Source organism: Canis aureus, chromosome 1 (assembly GCF_053574225.1).
Source record: "Canis aureus isolate CA01 chromosome 1, VMU_Caureus_v.1.0, whole genome shotgun sequence".
Lineage (NCBI taxonomy): Eukaryota > Metazoa > Chordata > Mammalia > Carnivora > Canidae > Canis > Canis aureus.
The window spans coordinates 21,078,271-21,102,950 of record NC_135611.1 but is presented as its reverse complement, the minus strand read 5'-3'; the positions used below and the strand labels follow the sequence as shown (position 1 = coordinate 21,102,950).

Below are 24,680 nucleotides of genomic sequence, written 5' to 3'. Positions count from 1 at the left end.
GCGTCTTTAGTTCTAGTAGCTGTTTGGTAGAGTCATTAACGTTTTCTACATTAACAATTATATGAACAATAGACAGTTTTACTTTTCCTTTCCAATCTGTATGCCTTTTCTTCCTTTTTCTTTTTCTTGACATATTCCAATGGCTAGGACCAGTACAATGTTTAAGAAAAGTGGTGAGAGCAATTATCTTAACATTAGCCTTTCATCACTAGTTATAGTGACTGAAGGCTTTTTGGTAAATGCTCTTTAGCAGAATGATAAAGTTTCTTATTCCCAGATTGCTCAGTTTTTATCATGAATTTTGTCACTTTCCTTCACTTATTAAAATAATTATATAATTTTTCTTCTTTATTATGTGTAGATGGCTAATTACATTGATTGATTTCTAAATGATGACCCTTCCAACTTTCTGTAGTTCTAGTTCGATTTTTAAACCCTTATAGATATATATTTAAATAATAACAAAACAAATACGATTATTTAAATCTATGTTGCATCTTTAATATTTCCCACCAAAAATAAATAAATAAATAAAAGAAGAAAGGAAGTAAAAAAAGGGAGGAAGTGGGGGGAATGATAATGATTATTAGTTGAAGGAATTTTCAGTCCTTGATGGATTGGGTCCCTACTTCAATATTGATGAGGATTCTTTAATTATTTCCAGCTCAGAGGAGATGTAAAGATTTTCAAAATAAAGAAATATGAAAATGCTTGAGAAGCATGTTTGTTCTTACTTTTATAATGCTACTATTTTTTCAAATTCAGAATAAAAACTTAATAGATTACTTTTTCCATTAATTTGGATCCAGGGAAATTTAACAGAAAAATTCAAGGAGCCATCTGAATACACCTGCTCACGGCAAAAACAATCCATTTTTATGGTTTATATTGTCATGAATAATCAAATATAAGTGACTTAATTCACTTATGCATAATAATGTTAATGTAAAAAGAAATAAAAACAAAAAATAAACAAAAAATGGTATCAATTTCTTTATTGTAAGGCATACCATAAGCAATTACTCAAAAGATACATGTATTATACTAATTGTTTAAACATTTCTTTTGTTGTTGTTTAAACATTTCTTAATGATTTGTCACAATATGTAATCAAAGTGAAACTAACTTTCTTTTCATTTGCTACATTCCTGTATTCAAGGTCCACCTCAGACTTTATTTAATATCTTGATTAGCATCATTATAAGTATAACCATTTAGACTACAACTGAACTTGTGTTTCTTTTCCTGTATTTCTTGTTTGGTACTACTTTTAGGTTAATGCTTTTTTATTTTCCATTGTAATCCTTTGTTTTATTGCTCAGAAATATTTATTCAAAAAAACATTCCAAATGGTAAAAGCTGAAACCATAAAGATATAGGAAGTAATCTATATATGACAAAAAAATGATATTGCTGATGCTACTTAAAAATTACTTTTGTATTCGAAGAGGCCAGACTGTTTTAAGCTTCTGAAACTGCTTGTTCTTGTTCTCAGGAAATCCAAAGACCATAACAGGGTGAATGTGGAGAGCACATGAGCAGGTCCTATCTGTGTCATGTCCAGCTGTACTTCCATGTTCAAAAAGGAGCAGAGTTAAATCCAACAGCGTCTTCCCATTTTTGACTTTAGAACACATTGTTCTAACGGGAATCATTCTAGTTGTTAGCTCAGTTAGATGGATCCGTTTCAAAATCTCATATTTATTACCATCCATCCAGGTGACTGGGGTGTAACAGAACCTAAGTGATCTCCAGGTGAAAGGTGAATTCACCTACTACACTGCAACTGCTTGACAGAACTTGTGGTCCCAAACTCCCTACAAATGTGTCTGAAAATACACTGCCAAAAGAATCTTCCATGTGGCATAAGGTCATAAAATAAATGTAGAATTTCAAGATTTTTAGCAGCGTAGTTTTTTTGAACCAAGTGCTCATGAGGGTAGTCCAACAGGTGAAAGACCAACTCAATTGCAGCAAAATATTTACTTTATGAGTAAGGGTTGTTTCTGACCGTCATTCACAGAATAATGCACATAGCCAACAAGGAAGCTGTGCTTGTTAAAGTAGCAAAAAGAGAGGTATTTCTATAGTGTGGAAATTGACCACCTAGTGAACAGATAGAAAGAATACTGATAGCCAAGCAAGAGGTCCAAATCCTTGCTCCATCACTGGCAGCAGGGGAAATTACTGGACCTCACAGTATCCGCCCCTGTAAGACGGGGTAATAATATGACCTGCTTTAGAGGCCTGTTGGGAAGATTAAAGTAATTAATTCAGGTAAAGTACTTAGAAGTGTTCCTGGTGTAGGAACTGTGCCATAAATATTATTAGATAACTACATTTGAAAAACTAGCAAGCAATAAAAACATGAAGCATGAAATGCACACATAGAACTATGTGACATTTCAAAGATTAGAATACTCTGATGAATTTATAAATACATTACTTTATCTCCTTTGCATGTATTTTTTAAATATTTCATAGATAATACTGCTAGCTCACATTCCACATTGAAAGCCTTGAAGCATCTTTCCTGAGAAAACGTTTACAGTCATACTGCAGAGAGGAGGATCAAAAGGCTAACAAGGAATTCACCCTTTAGTATGGCCAAGGCTGCCCATTATTCCTTCAGTTCAAGTGTTTTCTGTGTGTCAGCATGTTTGCATTTCTACGAATTAGAGTGTGGTTTTCTTCACAGCAATCACAAACTCCACCTGTGATGAATGCCTGTATCAAAAGGTAAGTAAAGCACTGGACATCTAATTCTAATTCATGAATTCAGGTCTTCCTGGCTGCAGACAGCAGCCACTGTTCCTCTAAACCCAAAATATACACACTTTTATGGAGGTTTCTGAGCTGCCGGCATTGTGTTTCTATTCTTCCCTCCAAATATCTTCTTAGATAATATAATGAATCTTGAAAAGAAAATTAGTCACGAAGCCAGAGTAACAAACTCCATTTCTCTGTGCTTATTTGTGGGTTGTCTCTAGCAACCAATTTGCAATCCTAACTGAAGAACAATGGCTTCCTAAAGTGTGGTGAGGTGCCATGATTCTCAGCTTTGGAGGGTTATGTGGGTTGGGGAATTAGCTAAAAAAACCTACTCCTTCTCCTGCCCATAAGGCAGTAAAGAATAACTCTCCCACTAACACTGGGTCAGGAGATGAATTTATAAGTTCACGTTAAGATATTTTTTATTATCCAGAGTTAACTTTAAAATATATCCTTGACTCATGCACACATACACTCTTTCATTTATATACATAAAACCACTATCGAAAGGTTATAGTTGACAACCTTAAGCCACTCTCTTCAGCAAAAAATCTGCAAAAAAAATTCAGATCTTTTTTAAGTTTAAAGCAAAATTCATTTTCCATCAAAAGCCCCTGATCTCTTCACTCACTTAGTAAGTTCTGAAGGAAGAGTTCCTTCTCTTGAATATATATTCGTCTGATTTTCTGGAATGTCATCTTTCTGCAAAACTATTGATGTAGAGTAAATTCCACTGAATACTGGCATTGAGCCATTTTAACAAGCAAGTTTCGGCTGTGTTTCAAGGAATAAATAAGACCTATATAGTGATCTTCCTCATTCAGATCTTCAGCCAGCCGGCTCATTTCCGGAGCCTAATCAACATCAAATAGGGCGTAGTGCCGACAGTCTTCAATTCGCTGTAGAAAAGACCATACAATTATCAAAATCGAGCGCATTAAACTTTAGTGATATAATTGCCGTATCACCAGCATTCCCGTCTCCACCACCGCTGTACTACCAAGTCTGAACTAATTGCTTTAGTCTAAGAGAAATGGTGGTTAATTGGGTGATTCTAATTCCCCAAGAGACATGCTAAAATCACAAGTGGAAGCATCAAACTTATGCAAATTCAGCCGGTTGTAGTAGGACAAGAGTGAGGAAGAGCGAGGGGAGGGGAGAGAGACTTAGAGCCTGTCTCTGCCATTCCACACAGTGAAGACATGCACTGGAGTGACTCGAGACCTTAGTCAACCCTTCTGCTGGGACGTTTTAATTCTGTGGGCTTCTCAGTCTGAACTTCTCTCCTCATTGTGTTATTCTAGTATTTAAAATATATGTGTGTGCAACTCACACACACTTCCACGTGTGTTCTGTTGTTATTGTCTAAGAACAAGACCCTCAATCTCCAGTAAACACCTCTTCCAGACAACAAGACCCTCAATCTCCAGTAAACACCCCTTCCAGTGTTCAAGAACTATCTCTATGTCCTAATGCTCAAGGGAAACACCTTGCTTTTTGGTACTTACTGAGAGATATAGAAGTATATTTTATGGGTGATTAGGGAGATTTGCCTGGATTAATCTTGAAATGTACATGATTTTTCCCCCCTTAACAGCTACTTTCCTACTCCAATCTCTCCCTTGAGTTATAATTCCATTGCATATGGGTGAACCTGGACTTACCAAACCATATCATAGCTTACATTCTCAAAGCAGCCAATTGGCCATATTTCATTTTGCAAACATGAGATCTATCAAGTCAGAGGAATGAAAAACAATATTTAAAACCAAAAGATCTTTAACAATTAATTTGCTACAGGTAAAGAATTGGCAGTAGAAGTCATTCTCTCTAGCACATTCCCTCTGTGTTAGGGTATCCATGTTCAAGCCTGTTGTTAGAATATAGAGACAACCGGTTGCTCCTTCCTCTACTCTGCTCTGGCTGCACTCCCTACAGGGTCGAACAGCTGAGCATGGCCAGGATGCTGTACCACCCTAAGGGGACTGCTATCTGGTGAGAACGTAAAAAGGCAATCACCTCCCTTTCCCTTGGAATCATGCTTGCCCTTCTATACTGGACCCTTCATTTATTCCTCTACTAAAGTGACTGCTTCTCTCACTGCTTCTGAAATGTGGGTATTTCACTTTTTTCCTTTAATATTTCTAGGGCTTTTCCTTTTCTTTATTGGAAGTTGCAGGGCCGGCGGCCAAAAGAGTTGATAACATAGCACCTGGGAGCCCAATGATTCTCTAAGACTCGATTCAGAATGGCTTCATCTCCTCTCTGACTACATACATCATTAACAAAGTGAAGCATGGCTGCAGGGAGTTCTGAAGGGGGAGATGGATCTCCCTGATTTCCTGGACTGATGCAAATCACAGCAGGCCTGACTTTCTACCCCAGGCGCTGCCCCGAGGAGAGTTTCAGAAAACAAGCTTCTGCCCTAAAGGGACTGGACTGGGAAATTCAAAAGCTGCTAGAACAGGAAGTTTTTAATCACTTTTTAAATCATTCATGTAATTACAGACTATGTTTTCTTTTAAGTGATAATTTCATAGACTATTATGGAAATAAGATTTGAGCCCAGAAGTCCTTTTTTTTTTTTTTTTTAAACTTGTCATTTCAGATTCTGTCCCGTTAGAAAGTGACATTGATATTTTCAACCAACATTTTGATTGCTGTAGTGGGTCATTATCATTGCTGGATTCAGTCATTATTAGGTGGTTACTGAAGACACTTGCTGTCAGCAATACAGGAAATAAAGTGAAATACAAGGAACTATTCCTGCCTTCTTGACATTTACAATCTACCTGGTTTGAAATATGGACATTCACATAAGTACAAACAATTTATGAATAAGTGCTCATCAACAGAAAAACAGAAATAAAGGAGAAACAAGGACCATAGAGAAGATGATGTGTGCTGCTGGGAGAAAGTGTTGAAGCCAAGACGAGGCCTGTTTTATGGCACAAAGCAAGAAAAGATATCTAAATTTATTCACTCATTTATTCAGTAAGTATTTCTATGTTGGGCTTTGAGAGTTCAATGATGAATAAGTAATATGGGGGGACAACGGGGTGGCTCAGCGGTTTAGCACCGCCTTCAGCCCAGGGCGTGAGCCTGGAGTTCGGGGATGGAGTCCCACGTCATGGGCTCCTGCATGGAGCCTGCTTCTCCCTCTGCCTGTGTCTTTGCCTCTGTGTGTGTGTGTGTGTGTGTGTCTCATGAGTAAATAAATAAAATCTTTAAAAAAAAGAATAAGTAACATAGGTCTTATTCTCAAGAACTGGGAAACAGACAGTAAACCAATGATCACGTAACTACTAATAGATTGGAATTATTTCTCAAGTGGGATAAATGTCAACATTCATGAATGAATGTCCAACAGAAGCTTTGAAGGCAGATGGTGGCGGGGGAAGACAAACCTTACCTTGTAGAGACAGCCTTTGATACTGTTGTCCTAGGAGTGTCAGACCAAAGTGCCACCTTGGTTTTTAGTTCTTTATTCTGCAGTTGGAAAAAAAATGTGCAGAGATCACACAGGTAGCAGATTTATCAGTCACATGCTTAATGCTTCTGATCAACCCTCCACCTACATTACTCCTTGGCAGTAAGCTTGTTTCAGTCACTCTGTTAGAACACAGAATACAGCCAGTTGAGAGTCACAATTATCTCTGAAATTACAAATACACCTTAAAAAGTGCACAATTTTCCAAGGGATTAAAATGGAGCTACTCTACATTAGCTTCTGAAATTTAACAGCTGAACTGTGTTTGATTTTAGTGTCTTTTACATAGACAGATGCAAAAACTTCATAAAATAATTTTGCTAAAGAACCTTGTTAAAGACACCCACGATATTGATTACATGTTTGGCTTTCTTGTGCAATCTCCTGATTATAAGCTCCGTGAAAATAAGCACCATCTGTTCTTTACTATACAGTTCATGGCATTTTTAGCCCCAATTTTCTCACTGAAACCTCAGTTTCTCGATCTCTATACTAGTGGTAAATGATACACATCTTGCCTATCATGTATTAGTTGTTGGCAGAAACAAATCCCACGTGATCATAATATTTTAAATCTGGAAGCACTCTCATAATTCTAGGAGATAGTGTAATGGTGTTAATAAGGATGGCAAGAGTTTAAGTTCTCAGGCTCAAATCCTAGCCACTCAGTAGCTATGTGACCTCACTTAGTTACCTAACCTTTCTGAGCCCAGTTTCCTCATCTATATAATAGAACCATAATCTCTTCTTCACAGGTTCTGAAATGACATATCAAGATGTACTCAGCTCAGTGTCTGACACAGATTTTAAGACTTCAGGCAGTTGGTTATGATTTTCTAGTTCAAGTACCATTTTTATGATGAAAAACCGAGGTCCAAAGAACTTAAGGGCCCGACATCGTGTTCATGACAAAATTCAGGTTCAGGACAGGTCCTCCCAGTCCAGAGCCAACGCTTCCTCTATAGGGAAGTGGGTTGCATGGACCTCTATAGGTCAGAGGTGTTTAAAGGGTACACCAGCCCAGCAGGGGCTGGGACTGAAAGGGGGCAAGGTGGGAGGTTAACAGGTGGAGCTGTGGCTCTAAATCTTTTTTTTTTTTTTAAGATTTTATTTATTATTCATGAGAGACACAGAGAGAGATAGACAGATAGACACAGGCAGAGGGAGAACTCGAGAACTCCAGGCTCACGCCCTGAGCTGAAAGTAAAGCTTAACCACTGAGCCATCCAGGCGTCCCAGAACTGTGGCTGTAAAAGTAGAGTCACACACTAGCTCTAATACCTATTAGGAAACTAAGGATTTAAAGTGTCATATAATTGAAGTTTAAAAGGTATTTCCTAAAAGTCCACCAGACGGTTTGGAGTAAGCCAACACCAAAATGCATGGTTTAGGGAAATAGATGTTAGAATTTTGATGGAAGCAAGAGTGTTAATAATTAGGAGTGCCTACCAAATGTCAAGACACTTGTCAGGTGCTTTCCGTTCATCTTTTCTTTGATAACTTTTATTCTTATGCATATTAAAGAAAGAAGGCTGGCAAAGCTCAAATTGTTTAGGTAACTTGTTTCTGATAACCCACACATTGTATATGCAGCATTTTGTATAATGCACAAGTTTAATGCATAAGGCCTCTCTGCCAAATTCCATGCTCTTTGTCCTGTTAGATATTTTTCTGTAACCAGAGGAATTAGTTCAGCCTTCTTATATTACAAACAAGTAAAGGGTGAGCCCCAGGAACACAGAGACTCAATGATTTCCAGATATGATAATAGGAAATAGATAAAAAAGTAAACTGTCAACAATTAATCTAGAGCAACCATCCATCCACACATCCAGTTAGTCAGTCTCCGCCATGTCTATGGCACCACGCCGGGAGCAGAGTGAATGTGAAGAAGCACAGGAAAACACAGGTCTTTCCCTCCAGTATGCAGGATGCATAATACAGTGGAGGTGATAAAACAAATGCATGAACATTAAAAATAAAAATAAATCAAAGCAGATCAGGAGATGCCATAGGCAGTAGGTAATTAATTGCTACATAAAAAGGTATAACAGAAATCAGTGTGACTGGAATAGTTTATGACATTTTCATACACACGGATATTTTACCTGGACCTTGAAGACAAAGTGAAATGGCCAAGGTGGAAGAGAAGGGGGAAAAGGACTAAGGCAACAGTTCTTAAAGTGTGATCTCAGCATCTCAGCAATATTAGCATCACCTGGGAATCTGCTAGAACTACTGCTTCCTCAGTGTCCAGCAAGACCTACAGAGAAACCCAGATGGCCAAGTGATGTGTTTTAAGAAGCTCACCAGATGATTCTGACATCTGCTCAAGTTTGAGAACCATTGGACCCAAATGCTGGTTTTCAGTGCCTGTTGTATATTGGAATTATCTGGGGAGATAGAAAATCTACTGATGCTAGGGCCTCATCCCAGAGAGTCTGTTAACTTGGTTGTAGTCTGGATTCAAGAGTTTTGGAGACTCGCAGGGTGCCTGGGTGGCTCAGTCAGTTAAGCGTCTGCCTTTGGCTCAGGTCATGATCTCAGGTGTGTGGGATCGAGCCCTGCATCGGTCTCCATGCTCAGCTGAGAATCTGCTTGAGACCTCTGCCCCTCCTTCCACTCTCTCTCAAATAAAATAAATAAATAAAATCTTTATTAAAAAAAAAAAAGAGTTTTCAAGACTCCACAGGTGATTCTAATGTGCTGCCAAGATAATAAACTACTGGAGTAAGGAAAGCAGAGCAAGATACGGATTTTGCCCTTTCTTATCCCTCGGCATCTATACTGCATAATAACTAAAATATCTTCACAGACTACGATCAATGACCATTTCACTGTGATCTTTCAAGAGATAAGCATTTAAGTCTCAGGTATGAAATGTACTTCAGATTTGATAAATTGATAATAAAGATGCTCCTTGTATAATGGAGATAAAGCTAATATACACTCCAAACAAGCATAGGCACATATCACAGGCCAAACACGCTGCTGAGAAAAACTCCGCACAATATTCTATGAGTTAGGAAGCAAGATGAATCACAACATCATGATGACAACGAAGATTGGAATAAAAATAATCTATGCTGGACAATTACGTAAAGGCTATTGGGAGTTTTTCCAAAATAAACTCCCAGTTTCTCAAGTTCCTGAGTATTGAACAACACAAAAACATAAGAACTATCATGTTACACTGTCTCTATGCTCATTTGCCTCAGCTCCCATGCTGATTTATTTCAGCTACTAGATTTAGGGATTTATTTTTGATTCACGGCCTATCATAGTTTTTCCTTTAACTAGGTCATTCATGAGTTTTATTACATTATTATTTTACAAAACTATAAATCACTGACCATAATATGTCTGCTATTATGATGACTCTATCCAAGGATAGTGTGTTGACACGGCTTTCCAAAAGAACCTAATTTTTGCATACTTTCTATCAACACATGTTTGTTAAATTAAATTTTAAGGATCATGATGAGTATATAAAATAAGATAATCTTCAGTGTTTAGAAAATGGAGTAATTTCTGAAGATGTATTTCTATATCAGCAGGTCATTAGTGAGGAAGCTAGAAATGCATGAAATGTGAGAGGAATGTCGGAGCTGAAAATTAAGATGATAAAGATACAGCAAGAGTAAAAAGAAAAGTAAATAATTTTGGTAGAGTTAATCAGAAATCTTCCAGTGATATTTTTTTAAAGTTTTAAAAACCTTAAAGTTGTTGTTGTTGTTTTAAAGGATAGAGTTATATGAGTGAATACATCTCCTTCGCAGAGAGGGGGAAAAAACTTGCTAAGATAGAAAGAGTACCATAGAAAAAAAGTATTTGTTATCATGACTCAAAAAAATGGAAAATGGAAAACACTGTGATATAGTCACTGCAACAATGACTAAAATAAATATAAACGGTCAGGCGAATTTACCAACTCTTCATTTCTAAATACATCTTGTACGCACACACATGTATTTCGCACATGCATATGTGCACATGCACATACACACTTACCCTCCCAACATACACTTAATTAATCACACCAACAAATAGATTTTGTGGTGGTGATGGGGCGGGGGGAGGGGGGAGGGATGTGCTTCCAAGATAATAAGACTCAAATGAGTGATTTTGAATGAGTTTCTTAACTTCTCTGAATCTCAGTTTCATCACTTACAAAATGTAATATCTTTCTCCCAGAGTAGTTTTGAGGATTAAATAAAATGAAGCATGTCGCATGCCTAAAAAGAGATTAATGTTTTTGGTATGATGCTGTCTGTGTGGTTTAGAAACACAGTTGATGTGTTTAAATGGGTTGCTCAAGCTTGGGTGACCATTTTCATAAATGAAATCAATTCGCCCTGTTACTTAACGGATCCCAACATAGGCAGTGGTCTTACATTTCCGGTGCAAGATCGTATTTTACTCCTGAATAAATCATCCAGCTTAAGAACTTCATAATAAAGCACTGATTAGGACCAAACCAGAAATAGGCAAACCATGGCTCAAATACTCACTGAATTCGAGTACCTGGTCAAATATCACAGGCTCAGAGATGCCCTTCCCGACTACCATCACTCTATAACTATCACATTGTCCCATTCTACACTTTTCAGAGCACTTGTCCCTCCATAATTATGTTGTTTATTTACCTGTTTATGTGTTTATTGTCTGTATCTTTATTTAAAGTATAAGCTAGGTGAGGTCAGAGACGGTCCGTCCTGTGCAATACCCATATACCCAGCACTTGAAACATTTCCTGATACATCATAAACACACAAAACTATTTGATGAATAAATTAAATTAATGTGGCTTGGACTTTTTAAAGCTGAAATGGTCATTGTAAAATTCTTTGCTGTGAAGGAAAAGATTTATCTACTCAATCAGTTTTGAGAATATAAATATATTTATCAGATACTGCTACAGCTTGAAGACTTTTTTTTAAATAAAAGAAAAGATTAAAAAACAGAGGCCTGAATGGAGCCATGTACAGAGAATCTGAGACAGTATTGAGAGGTATTTTTACATCACTGCAGAGAGTCTGCAGCCAACCAAGAAGTTTCCACGAGGGGAACAAATCTGTTGCTTTCTCGTGTAACACTGAGTGGCTAATCAGCAATTATTTGCTGAATTTGGAAAGACAGAAACAGTGTACAATGGAAAGACCAAAAGGCCAATTGGATAACGTATTGCACCCGAGCAATCTGAGATATAGTGCTGGTCTATTTAGGACAAGAATATTTGTTTTGGGAATGACAAAATAGACACAACTAAATGAAATAAAACTGAATTAAAACAGCAGTACCACTGATACCTTGTCCTGAAAAACAATCTAATGTCCAATTGTACATCAGCACAGTGGCTATTATGTAAAAGTAATGTAATTGGTAAGCAAAGACTTCACATTATATTGTTATAAAGAGACAAAGACTCCTTGGCATAGTCCATGATCTAGCCCCTTCCTACCTTTCCAATGCCATCCCGTGCTATTCCATACAACTCTTAGGTTAGAAGCACTCCCAATGGCTCCCTGTCCTTCTTCCTGACATGTTCTATCACCCAATTGTTCACTAGGCTCAGGCTAAAATTCATTTTCTTAGCTTACTCCCACCCACCAATCCAAGTCCTCCATCCAGTGTTATCTTGCTCTGTCCTTGCAAAATGCTTCCATAATATTGCTAGTTACATGTTCTTTTATGTGTCTGTCTCCCTCTCTAGACAGTATATTCCAGAGTGTGGGGTTCCTGTCTTTTGTTCAATATTGTTTTCTTCAAACTTAGCCACTTCCCAAACTTAGCCACTTCCCATACCTCTACAGCACAGCAGCCACTCAGTAAGTACTTACAGAATCAACGACAAAATTGATGATGTGAATAAATGAATGAAATGAACAGAAGCTTAAAAACCCAATGAAGGGGTTTTGGCATAACGTGATGCCATGTACATAGACCTTACACACACAGGCATGTCACAGGCACATCGAGTCCCAGAGAAACACAGATGGATACAACTGATTACCCATGGGTGGCAAGTCTGCATGATTTCCTTGTTAGATGTACTTAGCTGTATTTCCTAATTTGTATGGGATTAATGAATATATATTAGTAACAAAAATAATGTAAGAAAAAATATTTTATCAAGTAATATTTGCCAAAAAGCTACTAAGTACAAAAAAACTGTGAGGAAATCCCCACAGAGACATTCCTTGGGAGGAAGAGGCTCTAATGTGGTCTGAATCCCATCATCTGAGCCCCTGGGTGTAAGCTGGCCAGCCATTAACGGGCAGTTGCATGCACACTAGTGTTGAGCCAATTATTCCACTGCCCCTGCACTTTACGGTTGCACAGGGCTTGTGCAAGCTCTGCCTTTCTCCAACAGCCGCAGGCAACCTAAGGAGGGCAAGCATTGAAGCACAGCCCGAGGCTCAAAGGGTTCACCCTCCAGGACGGAGAGAACGGTGACCCTCTGGGAAGGGGAGAAATGGCACAACACAGCTGTGGTTACAACATTTAAGATGTAAAACTATTTAAAAACTGTGCTGAATGGATTATGATTTGCCTCTTCGGTTTGGGGAAAGCAGAGAGCAAAGGGGCAGCTCCTGTCTGGTCTATCGCGGGGGCTGGGGAAGGCGAGCAGCTCCGTGTTCCACGGGACAGGACAGCAGGGCTGGGGACAGCAAGCAGGGAGTCGGAATCCTGCAGAATGAACCAGAACAGGTGACCAGGCCCGGGCAGCCAGTGAGGAGCCGCCGGCAGAGAAGGAAGAGGTGGCACCGAGCAGCAGGCCGAGCCCAGGGGCAGGCGTGGGCCCTGGTCCCTAGGGAGGGCTTCCCTAGCATCAAGGGCAATGAACGGGGGAGTGGGGGGGAGCATGTCCTATCACAGGAAATGATAAAGTGTTAGGTAGGCTAAGTTTCAAAGCACTGAAAAGTAAGAAAATTACAACAGGCTTCTCGAAGTGGATGAGCCTGATGCAGAGCGCGCCAGCCGCCGTGGATGTGAATGCTGGGGGGCGGGGGGTGTGTGGCAAAGGGACACAAACGAAGACATTAGAGAACCAAGCCAGCTACCTGGCTAGAGCTGAATTCACACAAGGTGGGCCTGACCAAGCCTCCAGCTCGAGGCCACACGGTGAGATGTTATTATCTGTCCCCCCAGTATAGCAAGCATTCCGGAAACCAGAGGAACTTTTAACAGTTATTTAATAATATTAATACTAATAATTTAATATTATAAAATAAGGTTTAATACTGCAATAATTATTAGGAATACCTCTCCCATGAGTCTACAATTTCTTATACATAGAAGAAAATTTACACACACATTCACGAAAAGACACTCATATACACACAGACACATGCATGTACACTCACACGTAGATACTCAGGCACAATCACACAGAAACACTAACGCACCTGCCCACATACAACTCATCATGTCTCACTGGCACGCCAGCACACACAAGCACATGCGACACTTTCATACACAGGCTCACAGATACACCGAGCACACACACATACGCACACGCACACTCACAATCGCCCTGAAATACACAACAGATTCCCTTCTTACCTGGGCTTCAAGGATGTTAACTTTTTCTTTCAGATTTTCAATTCTTTTGTCTTGCTCTTCTAAATTATTTTTTAATCCTTCCATCTAAGAGTTAAGAAACACAATTGGAAAAATCTAGTCAGACAACAGGGGAGTTACTTACGTCAGAAATTGCACAGGTTTCTATGGTCAACTGACATCCATCAAATAAAAAAAATAAAATAAAATAAAAATAAATAAATCCCAAAGCATTAGTAGATTTAGCTAGGTTTAGGTTACAGAAGAGAGCAGGGTAAATTGGCACCTGGAGCTGAGAGCGTACAGGCAGTCCTATTAAACATTGTGGTCTTTGGAAAACCTGTCTAAACCAAATCCAGCGGGCATGCATCCTGCGGAAAGCAGCTTCAGCCATCCTTCTATGTGTCTGGCACACAATGTTTTCACACGGCAGATGCAGAGGCTGGTGACCGTTGTGCAAGGCCACCACCCAGAATTGGGAAGCTCCCCAAGGCAGAGATCTGGTCAACCTGCAGCATCATGAGATGAGTCTGCTCCGCTTAGGAAGAAAAGCATCTGCCCAGAAGCCTTGTGGAGTAGGCTTCTGGGCAGAACAGAACAGGAAGAGAGGAAACCCAGGGATTCTCAGGCCCATTCCGCCACCAGCTCTGTCTTTTAACTACCAGGATCCTCTGTTTTCTCATTTGTAATTTGAGAATGTGGGCTGCTCCCAAAGTCCTTCCTGACTCTCCAGTGCCATGACTCAATTCCTTGGCCTTTTAGTGAGGCCTTAGCCAAATGATGCATTTGAGTCAAGAAGGCTTTGGAGTAACTTCAAAGGAGTCCTTTTGGAGACAAACATTAGGTAGTAAAAAATCAGCGTAGGTCTGATTTGGAGGTGAAAGCAGAGCCCCCCAAACAGGATCAATAGATTTCTTGAAGTAAATCGCATGATTTCACAATCCACCACCATCCATCTGGCTGCCACCACAATGACCTCCTCTCTTTCACCTGCCAGGATGTTTCCAGAGAAGAATGGCCAGGCTACACCCCTGTCCCCACACACCTACAAAGTAAATTTACTGTTTATGAGGTCATGAAAACAGATCATCTCGTCCTCAAAAAGGGCTGAATCTTCTAATCTCCAAAATCTTCTAAAGAACAGTGTACATTATCTGGCTCTGAACCCTTTTTTTTTTTTAAATCACCTGAACAACCAAAGTGCAGTTAAACACAATTTTCCAAAAATCTTCATTGAGAAGGGCAGTGAAAAGAAAGCCATGTTGCATTGGAATACAAAGGAAATGTCAGCGGAGGGAAAAATCTCACTGCGTGTAAAGTCCAGGCAAGCTGCCTGCATTCCGTCGTCTCACTGCACACATACCGTCTACCAGAGAAACACACTTGATTAATCTGACCTCCTGGATGACACTGCGCAGGTTCTGATGTTGGGAATGAATCACAAGCTGCAGATGAGAGATCTGCTCTTGGAGAAGGGAAATCTCCATCTGAAGATTGTGGCAACTGGAAATGCAAAAGGAAAAAGAGAGCTGAAGATTGGCTGAAGCACTGCGAAGCCACTTTCTGCAGTGGGGCTGCCAGGCTCCCCTCACACAGGACCCTCTTACTGGGCATCCTGTGGGAAAGACGCTGAGGGCCCCATATGCCACACAGGACACGGAAGGTACGCAGTGCAGAGCAGCTTCTGGTTAGCTCAGACAGGCCCTGGAATGAGTATATCCATTCATGTCAGAAGCTCCCTCCTGGCCATCTGTGACTTCTCTCCCTCCAGGAGGTGGTTGAGTCAAGCTGTGTTGAGCAGAGGAAGCACTCACACAACTAGACTGTCTTGCCTAGGGAGCACCCACAGACCCAGCACTCATCAGAATGCCCAGATAATTGCATAAGGATGTGAGGCTAGGACATGGGGGCCAGGAATAGAGATTTTATATCTAATGGGAAACCAGCTTCCAATGGTGCAGAGTTAGGGTATATTGTAGATTGCCTGTGTTTGTCTTTTATTATTATTATTCTTAATGACTATTATTGTTTTGGCTTCCTCCTTTGGGTCATTCTACTACCTGCAAATGGAGTATTAAAAAAAAGGGGGGGGGGGAATTAAATTACAGCAAATAGTTGGGAGTCCACATCAACCATTGTGAGAAAAGACAAATGTTGGGGGGCCTGGGGGGCCCAGTCGGTTAAGCGTCTGCATTCAGCTCAGGTCATGATCTCAGCGTTATGATCTCAGGGTCTTGGGATCGAGTCCTGAGTCAGGCTCCCTGCTCAGCGAGGAGCCTGCTTCTCCCTCTCCCTCTGTCTCTCCCCACTACTTGTGCTATTTCTCTCTTTCTCAATTTTTCTCAAATAAATAAATAAATAAAATCTTTTTTAAAAAAGAAAGACAGATGAAGTTTAAGTTTAGATTATTTACACTTTTCCACAACTCCATTTAGGTAGCTGGAATTGATTATACAGCCTTTGACTTGCCAATATTTTCTCCTTGTCAATATTATTGGAGTTCTGAGGCAGCACGCATTGTGACGAGGTCACCAAACTTGGGAGCATTGTGACAGGATTCACGTAAGCTTTCTCAGCCTCAATTATTCTTATTCTCAACAGATAGAATAATTCCTACTTCTATTCCTTTACAAGAATATACTGTGGACTTCAGTAGGTAAGTGAATATGCTCTTGGAGAAAAAGCTTTTTACACAGCAATATGTTAATATTTCTGTAGCTATTAAGGTTTCATAATTAGTAGCCAACATCCAATGCAATCACAATTCTGATTTTTATAGCCTTGACAAGTATTATGAAGGAAGTAGACAGTCACGTGACACTATGGAACATGTTCTCATTCAAAAACCAGAGAGTCTCATTTTGTTTCACATCACGTACTGAAACATTGCTCCTCGAACTTCGTATGCATTGGAGGATCGTATTAAATCATGAGGGATCTTGTTAAAATGCACATCTGCTCCAGGAAGCTGGGGTAGGGCTTGAGATTCTACGTTTCCAATGGGCTCAGGGTTGTTGCCAGTGACAGTGCTTGTCCACACTGTGAATAGCCCCGCGCTGAACCGCTGATGGTGGGTGAATAACTTCTAGTATGGAGTATCCTCGAATATTTAAAATAGTCTTTTATTTTTTTCCCTCTTTTGGTTTTGCATGAGACAGCTTAAGAACCATTTGTTTTACCGTAGAAAACTAATTTCTACAAAACCATAGACATACTTGCGCAAATACAAATATTGCCTGACAGCCATTACTATTTATTTATCCTATGGAATTAAATAATTCTTACTATAAAAATGCTGTGTAATTATATAAAACAGATGTAAAATGTAGTTCATTATTGTTCGTAGCATAAAAATTAGAACACTCTAAATGTTCATCAGTAGAAGACTAATTAAACAAATTCTGCTATATCTGTGCCACTTTTATTTTAGATACATGTATATCACAGGGATAGACCAACAGCCTTGATTTGTATCAAAGATGGTTCTGGAGAATGTTATAAAAAGGATGACCCTTTCAACAAATGGTACAGAGACAACTCTACATTCATATATATGTTAAAAAAAGAAAATTAATCCTAAACTCACCTCATAAGAAAAATAAATACCATGTAGATGGTAAATAAAGCTGGGGACCCGAAGACTTTCAGAACATAATATAGAAGGACATCTTCGTGAATTTGTGATAGACAAAGATTTTTAAAAATAGAACTCAAAACTGTATCAACCACAAAGGGAAAGACTGATAATTTTGTCTAGACAAAGATGAAAAACTTGTAGCCATCAAATAAGAGGGAACAGGATAGCCTCAGCATCTCAGTAACTCCAATGACTAACAAAGGCATTGTACCCAGAATACACATAAGGATACATCTGCCTATCTATGGAACAGACACCCCGGGAGAAAAATTAGAAAGGGACTAGAGAGATACTGTACACACACAAAATGAGATGAGGACATATGGACCAAAACAGCAGAGAAGGCAAACCGAAGTCTGCCCCACAGCTGGTGGTGCTAAGATTAAGAATGCTCCCATGAGGAGGAAAAAATAGAGGAGGGAAGGACCAGTCAGACTCAGGACTTCCCTGAGTAATAAGGAGAAAGAACTCAGGATGCCTCACAGAGGCAGGCTGGCTTTGAATACTCATAAGGTGTTCACGACCCCATAAGAAAAGCTAAAAAATAAAAATAAATAAAATACACAAAGATGTTAAGGATGAGTATTCATAACGGTCTCATTGTGTCCTATGATGACCCAGAACTTAGACCAAGGGGCAAGAAGGGTGGTTTAGGAAAACAGGGTGGGGTAGATGTTGTGCTCCTCAGAATTCAAATCTCAGGAAATTTCCCCACGTATTCTGTGATGCCATTACCATAGAAGTCACTGTAGAGAAATAGAAACCTGAAATAGGGCTCAAGAGGGAAGAAAATAATTTCTAGAAGCACTCTTGAAAACACAGGGCTTTCACACTTATCTGGATTAATATACTAGAAGAGGGACTAACAGAAATTGAAGAAATTCTCTCTTGGGATTGTTCGATAAATATGAAACCCGTCACCCGTTCAAGGTCTTTAACTGTGAAAATATACTGAAGTAAACTGCCTCTTGAGCTCCCTCTAATCTCTGCTCGTCATTTGTCTGTTAAAGCAACTCAGTCTTGATAAAGAGGCACTAAAGCAAAACAGCGGGAAGAAAACATTACAAAGGCCAGGCCTGGAAGAGGACGCCAAGCCTTTAAGAGATGTCTCATTCCTGCCCTGCCTCCCAATGCCTCAATATAAAGTAAAGGCTGAAATTGAAACAGAATTGAAAATCTCATACTTTGGGAACATGTAGATGCATCCTTCCCTAACCTTCCCACTGAGTACAACCAAAAGCCTGGAGATGATATGTCAACAAACACAAGAAGACTCAGAAAGGTGGCGAGAAGGCCGACCAGCTCAGGACCTAGGAGTCCGAGGCACAACACAACGGTGAGTTCCCTGGGGGGGTTCTCTTTTGCCTCCTATATCCCAGACTTGGAGCTGAAAAAGTCTGCAGCCTGGAAATGCCAAAGAGAGCAAACGAGAAAAGCCCCATCAACAAGAGAGGAAACTCTTGGCCCTATTCTTTTAAGGAAGGGAATTGAGGATCCTGTCTCCAATCAGCACTGGCGGAGAGTGAACAGAGCACCATTTCTGATATTCTTTCTTTTAGATTCCTTCATGTTCAAGAAGGTAAATTAATTCTATCATTAATTCACAGAAAGGTGAGAACAAATGGCTCAGCCTTTAATAATATGGGCTGATTGTGGGGTAGGTACTCGGCAAGAGGCATACCCTCCCGCACTCTGATGGCCAATGTCTGCCAAACACTTTGTCAGAGGAAGTTGATAGTCTTTCTACCCATCCATCAGGATACTTTAGGATCCACATGGGGTGACTTACACCGCCAGAGGGCAGCATGATTTGACCATGCCACTTTGCCCTCTGCTCCTCACTGTTAGAGTGGTTTGGGTTGAATTGTTTTCTGGCATCGTTCTATTGGGTCCTAAAGGGTTTCTCTGAGGTACAGCTCCTGTGCTTCTCCGAAGGGTCACTCTAAATCTATAAACTTTGTGTTTGTGTGTGATGTCACAGGGGCAGAGGGACAAGCTGGGACACTGCCTTCTGCTCACAGACACAGCGGGGAATTAGGAAGCCAGTCTGGGGGAAAGCCTCCAGGGGTCTCCAGAAATGAAAGAAGGTCAAATTTCTGTAGCAGGATGAGCATGGGCCGCTGTGACAGTTCTAGAGCCCAACCTCCCCCAACTCTACGCCTTCTGAGTTGTATAATCGCTTTACCCATGAGAATCTCAGTCTCCTCCCTGAAAAGTCAAAGAAAAGATTCAATTAAATAAGGTACCTGGGCTGACTCTATAAACAGCAAAACATAATACACGTGCCGGTTAGTAGACAGCAGTCCAAGTACGGAGTCAACCTTGTTTTTAATGAGATGCTTGTGCCAAATCTCTTGACTCTTGTTAAAAGTAATTGTGGGGATTAGCATAATATATTATAATTATATATTCATATCCATATGCAAAAAACCTGTCATTTTCTCCTGAATCACAAATACTTAAAAGTCATCCTCTTTAGAGATGCTTTTTTGATATTAGAAATGCCAGGTTAGAACATACTGAATCTTTTTATCAAAATGGCAGAAAGTCATGCCACCTGTCATACCCACCAGCCTACCTCCAGGGAACTTAATCACCCAGGGCCCCCTGCCCAGAGGAGAAGCTCCAGGCTATCTGGGGGGTAAGGAAAGGCCCCTGTAGGACTGGGAGCTGGTGCCTGCAAAAAGGCCATTGCTTAGATGACAACATAGGGGTTGGTTAACATAAGCAATCTGCCCAGCAGAGGAGGTGATGTTAGGCCAGTAGGCTCTTCCCTCTGCAACTTGAAAGGAAAATAAAGACGATAAGCAAGCTGGAAAAAAAAAAAACACACCCCAAAACTTCAAGAAATCGCACAGGAAAAACAAAGAAAGAGGAAGAGTGAAACTCTACGAACCCACAGACTGAATAACAGCGACAAAATAATCTGGCTTTTAAAAATACATTAGGTGCTAAAGGGTGGTCCTCCTGTCTTCCCCGGAGCGCATCTTCTTTATGGCCAGATCTATTCAGTCTTAATCCACCAGAAATCCTCTTCCTTGTGGTAGCTTAAGCAAGTCTCTATTGCTTTAACCCAAAGAGTCTGACTCCTACTGATTTCATTTTCTTGTCACTTAGCAGAGTGAATACCTCCACACACAGACAAAGTAATAAGTAAGATAAATATTTGTGATGCCTACAATCCATGAAAATTGCATAAGCCTTGATGTTCAAACGCCTTTCTAGAAACACAAAACATCCATTTCCCTCAAGACATTTCTAAAACCTCCCTAAGAGCTTTCTGAGAATTCCTTCTAACAACCGCTCATTTATAATGGAACAGAAAGAATAGTTCAGTTTGGTTTTTTAAATGGTTACATTTTGGGCTCAAAGACTGACAAAAACCCCATTATCAATAAAAATCATTTTTAAAGAAAAAAAAATCAAACTCAGATTGTCCAGACTCTTGCCAATAGTTCTGCTGCATGGGCAGGCTCTCTTTCAGGGAAAAAAAGAAAGCATAATCCATGGGTTTATTAAGAGTTTAAGCTATGAGCACATGCAAATAATTCTGAAGAGCTAGGGATGTCTTCCACGGTATTCCTTCATTTTCTACGGAGATGTGCAGTGCTATCCTGCGCTCTCTTAGAAAGCCACCTCCTGGGACTAGATGCTTGTTCACAAATACAGGTAAATTAATATTAGTGCTATTCCAGTGTGCTCTGAATACGTATGTGCAATTGCCAGGGTCAGTGCAGGTATGGACTTTGCCACATGTGGTCCAACAGATGAACATGAACCAGACAGAAGGCAGAAGCTTATGAGAGATGAGAAGAGAAAGATAGATAATGGGAAAGGAAAGAGAAGCAGAAAAAAAAATCGAAGACCAAGAGAGGGGGATATTTGAATATATATTATTGAATAAATGAGAAGAATTTGTACCTTCTGCGGCTCACATGGTGAGCCTTACCCAACAGAGCAATAGTTCCAGATGGATGAAATAAGACCTCAAAATAGACTTGACTTTGAACATTATATCAGAACATATAACAAACAGTGGCAGGTTTAGAATTAGAAGAGAAGGGAGGGGAAGGGGGGGAAGTGAGGAAATTTTGTATGTTATAAGTTATTACATGATGTTCCAGAGAATTTTTCTAACAGCATCAAAGTAGTGCAGTTGGGTGATATCCGTGATCCACGCCACCCCCATACTAAGGACTGTAACAGCTTGTGGATTATGAGTATTCACCTGTCAGTCCAAAGAATGCATTCAGAGTGGTTCCTTCATTCTCTGCAAAGTTGGGGAGCACCATAAAATGATCTTGCAATTCCACTTGTGGGCTAGCCGATCTGCTGCTGGTTACAGCAGGGGCCCGGTAACAAAATCAGAAGCATCGGGGGGATTGAAGGCCTCAACAGCATCCTCGTGAACACCCAGGGTAAAAAGGGAAGGGGCGGGCTCATTCATTCTGCAGAAGGAGTAAGCCTGTACCCCCAGGGACCTCTGCTCCTCCCTGACTCCCCAGTGGGATGGAGGGGAGGCACGTGGCTGTTAATACCAGGAAAGCACCTGTTGTCCTGCACTGTCAGTCTTCCTGTGTCCTGGGAGCCTGCTAGCCAGGGGAGAGGACAGGTGTCAGGAACCGCTTTAATTAGGAGAGAGATGTGCAAACCTTTTAGCACACGTAGCATTGGCTTTGAGTTGCAGCAGCTTGTTTTCCAAAGACACTTTTTTCTCTAGCAGTGTTCTCTTTTCCTAGGAGAAAATAAAATACACAGTTTCATTTATTTATCCTTGTGTGTGTGTGTGTGTGTGTGTGTGTGTGTGTGTTTGGTGTTTCTGTGTGTTTGCTAAGTCATTCTTGCAAACTGTTCACAAAAGACACTTCTCATAATATTGGAAATATGTTTTGAGCTAAAGAGCTGATTTCAGATGGTGCTGTTACAACCGACCCCAGTGGGACCGGGCCAGGCCTTCCCAGCAGCTCAGTGACCATAGTTGTCTTCACTCCTCTCACTCGCCTGGAGAGTTTTTGCTCCTCCTCCAACCAACTATTGAAGTGTACCCTGCTCAAAGTTCTGGTTCTCTCCATCGCACCCCAAATGAAAACTGCAAGCTCATCTCTCTAGGCATTGGCTCTTCCTCCATTCCACCTGCTTCTCCTACATCAGACTGAGTTGCTGGTACCCAAGGACACTATTGGCCTTATACCCCTACCTGCTTACATGGCATCTGTCAGAAAGCAGAAAAGTAGTATATGAATCTTTAGTGGAGGATCAAAGCCACAAGTAATAAAGTCACTTCCCAGCTAGAATATAAGAGAAACTTTGACTTGGAGAAAGAGAAGCTAAAGAAACACCTGAGTGTCATTATTGAACAAAGTCTTTCCATTCAAAAGAAAAATAACAAGTCCATGGGAAATCAAGCTGGGAAGATGGTGGGTTTTTTTAAAAAAATATTTAATGGTAAGAGATGCTTTGACACTGTTTAAAATGCTGTTTAAAACCATTCCTGCTATGGTGTTTATATGGGTAAAATGCGAAAAGCAGTGTTGTAGAGCAAAAATGCGGGAATCTCTTTGGATGTGGACTGACCTAGTTTTGAAACTGTGACTATATAATTTTTGCCAAGGCTTTAGCCTCCCAGGGCTTTATCTTTGTTAAGAAAAACTAGCTAAAACTTGGAAATCAAAACAGTATATGATTTTAATGTCATATTGGGTCATTGTTAAATAACCAGTTCTCATGGAGAATTGCTCTGTGTTTGACTTTATTGTTTATGATTTGATTAGAGCCCTGACTCTATGAAGTTGCATGTTCATTTGTAGATTCCTGCCTGGTAGAAAAGATAATCCCACAGGTTATGGTTTAATTGATTTGAAATATATTAACCAGCTTTGTAGCTATTTTAGTAATCCGATTCTATATTCCTTTTTTAAAAATGCCTATAAATAGTTTCTCAAAATCGCCTAAGTCAGCTTTACCATCTTACTGGTTCCCTTATTAATGAATGAGGTGAGTAAAACATCTGACATGGATTCATTCTATATTTGTTTGAGTCCTGGTTTTTTGAGTCATGACTTTTTGAACATCCCTAAAATGGGGTAATAATACTACCTATATTGGAATGTTGGGATGGTCGGAGATATTACATGTGAAAGGCCCATATGCTTCTCTCACACTTGTGAGGACCTCACAGTTAATAATAATTTGAAGGCGCCAAACACTTCCTACCTATGTGCTATTATTTTTCAAGTTTATATTAACTTTTTCCATATTTTCCTGTAGCATTCTTGTCACATATAGGAATCACCCTTGTGTTCCCTTGATGTGTTCAAATTATTTTTGAGGGATCACAGGTATGCCTTGTAAGCTTATTATGATAATCAAAGAAACACATTATTGATAATATATTTTGATTTTGTAGGCAGGAAAATGCAGTTTCACATTCTTCCTAATGGACTTACTCTCAATTAATGGATCTTCATAACGAGGGTTCAAGCAGACCGGACAACTGGACAAGTAAACATTGTGCCATGGCCAAGGCTCCAGCATGTAGCTTGGGCTCTTAGTGCCTCCTCTCTGACAACAGAGAAAGTCACACCACATGGGCTAGCACTTTTTCTCAGGGACAGTGTCTCCTGGAAAAGGAAAGGAGTTCACAGCATCACCCAGTGGGCAATGCACTCTTCCCAAAACTGCACCTCCGGGGAGCTCAAGAGTTCCCTGGCCCTATTGATCAACGTGCAGGAGACACCAATTTAAATAATTGCCATATGTTAACATCTAAATGATTTAGGAACCAAGTATATCATTTTTATCTGACTCCAGAGAAGATAGAGGCATAATGGAAAGCATTTTGAACTGGTAACTGGAGGACAGTGGAATCGTTCCTTGTTCCCACTGTCCTCATTTATAAAATGGTGATGAGGAACTAGGTGGTCTCCAAAGCACCTTTGAGCTCTAAAATTCTAATAGAGCTAAATCAATGACACTGGAAAACAAATATGATGCAACAGAATTGCACTGCTAGCAAAAGGAACATATGCCATATTAAAATGTTCTTATTGGGCGTTTTTGCTGGCTTATCACTGTGTTTACGGAATTCATTTTCACTGCATTCCTGATTAAAGTGGGACAGATGGTGAAGGTTTTAAGTAATGTGTTCATTACCAGACCTCATACCACTAATGGCTATTTACTGGAGCAGTGGCTTGTTCAAGTGAGTAGAAAATGAAT

At 40.0% G+C, this 24,680-nt stretch overlaps 1 protein-coding gene and 1 long non-coding RNA gene across 5 annotated transcripts in view; one reads left to right on the top strand and one right to left on the bottom strand.

Annotated features, from left to right (window-relative positions):
• Positions 1-980: 980 nt before the first annotated feature.
• CCDC68 (coiled-coil domain containing 68) overlaps positions 981-24,680 on the bottom strand; it is a 51,101-nt gene continuing 27,401 nt past the window's right edge. For 3 of the 4 annotated variants that reach the window (XM_077892278.1, XM_077892287.1, XM_077892270.1), the window contains exons 8-12: positions 22,115-22,197; positions 15,223-15,328; positions 13,829-13,912; positions 6,185-6,261; positions 981-3,671 (exon numbers count right to left, since the gene is read on the bottom strand). In XM_077892278.1, coding sequence (XP_077748404.1) covers positions 3,614-3,671; positions 6,185-6,261; positions 13,829-13,912; positions 15,223-15,328; positions 22,115-22,197 — 408 coding nt within the window. In that variant the 3' untranslated portion in view covers positions 981-3,613. Of the gene's footprint in view, positions 3,672-6,184; positions 6,262-13,828; positions 13,913-15,188; positions 15,329-22,114; positions 22,198-24,680 lie in introns of those variants that run through there. The other variant, XM_077892297.1, reaches the window with a different exon arrangement.
• LOC144310805 (uncharacterized) lies at positions 2,348-24,578 on the top strand. The gene is made up of 5 exons (XR_013376471.1): positions 2,348-2,739; positions 4,921-5,766; positions 16,261-16,387; positions 17,256-18,798; positions 23,869-24,578. It is a non-coding gene; the product is annotated as an uncharacterized LOC144310805 (long non-coding RNA).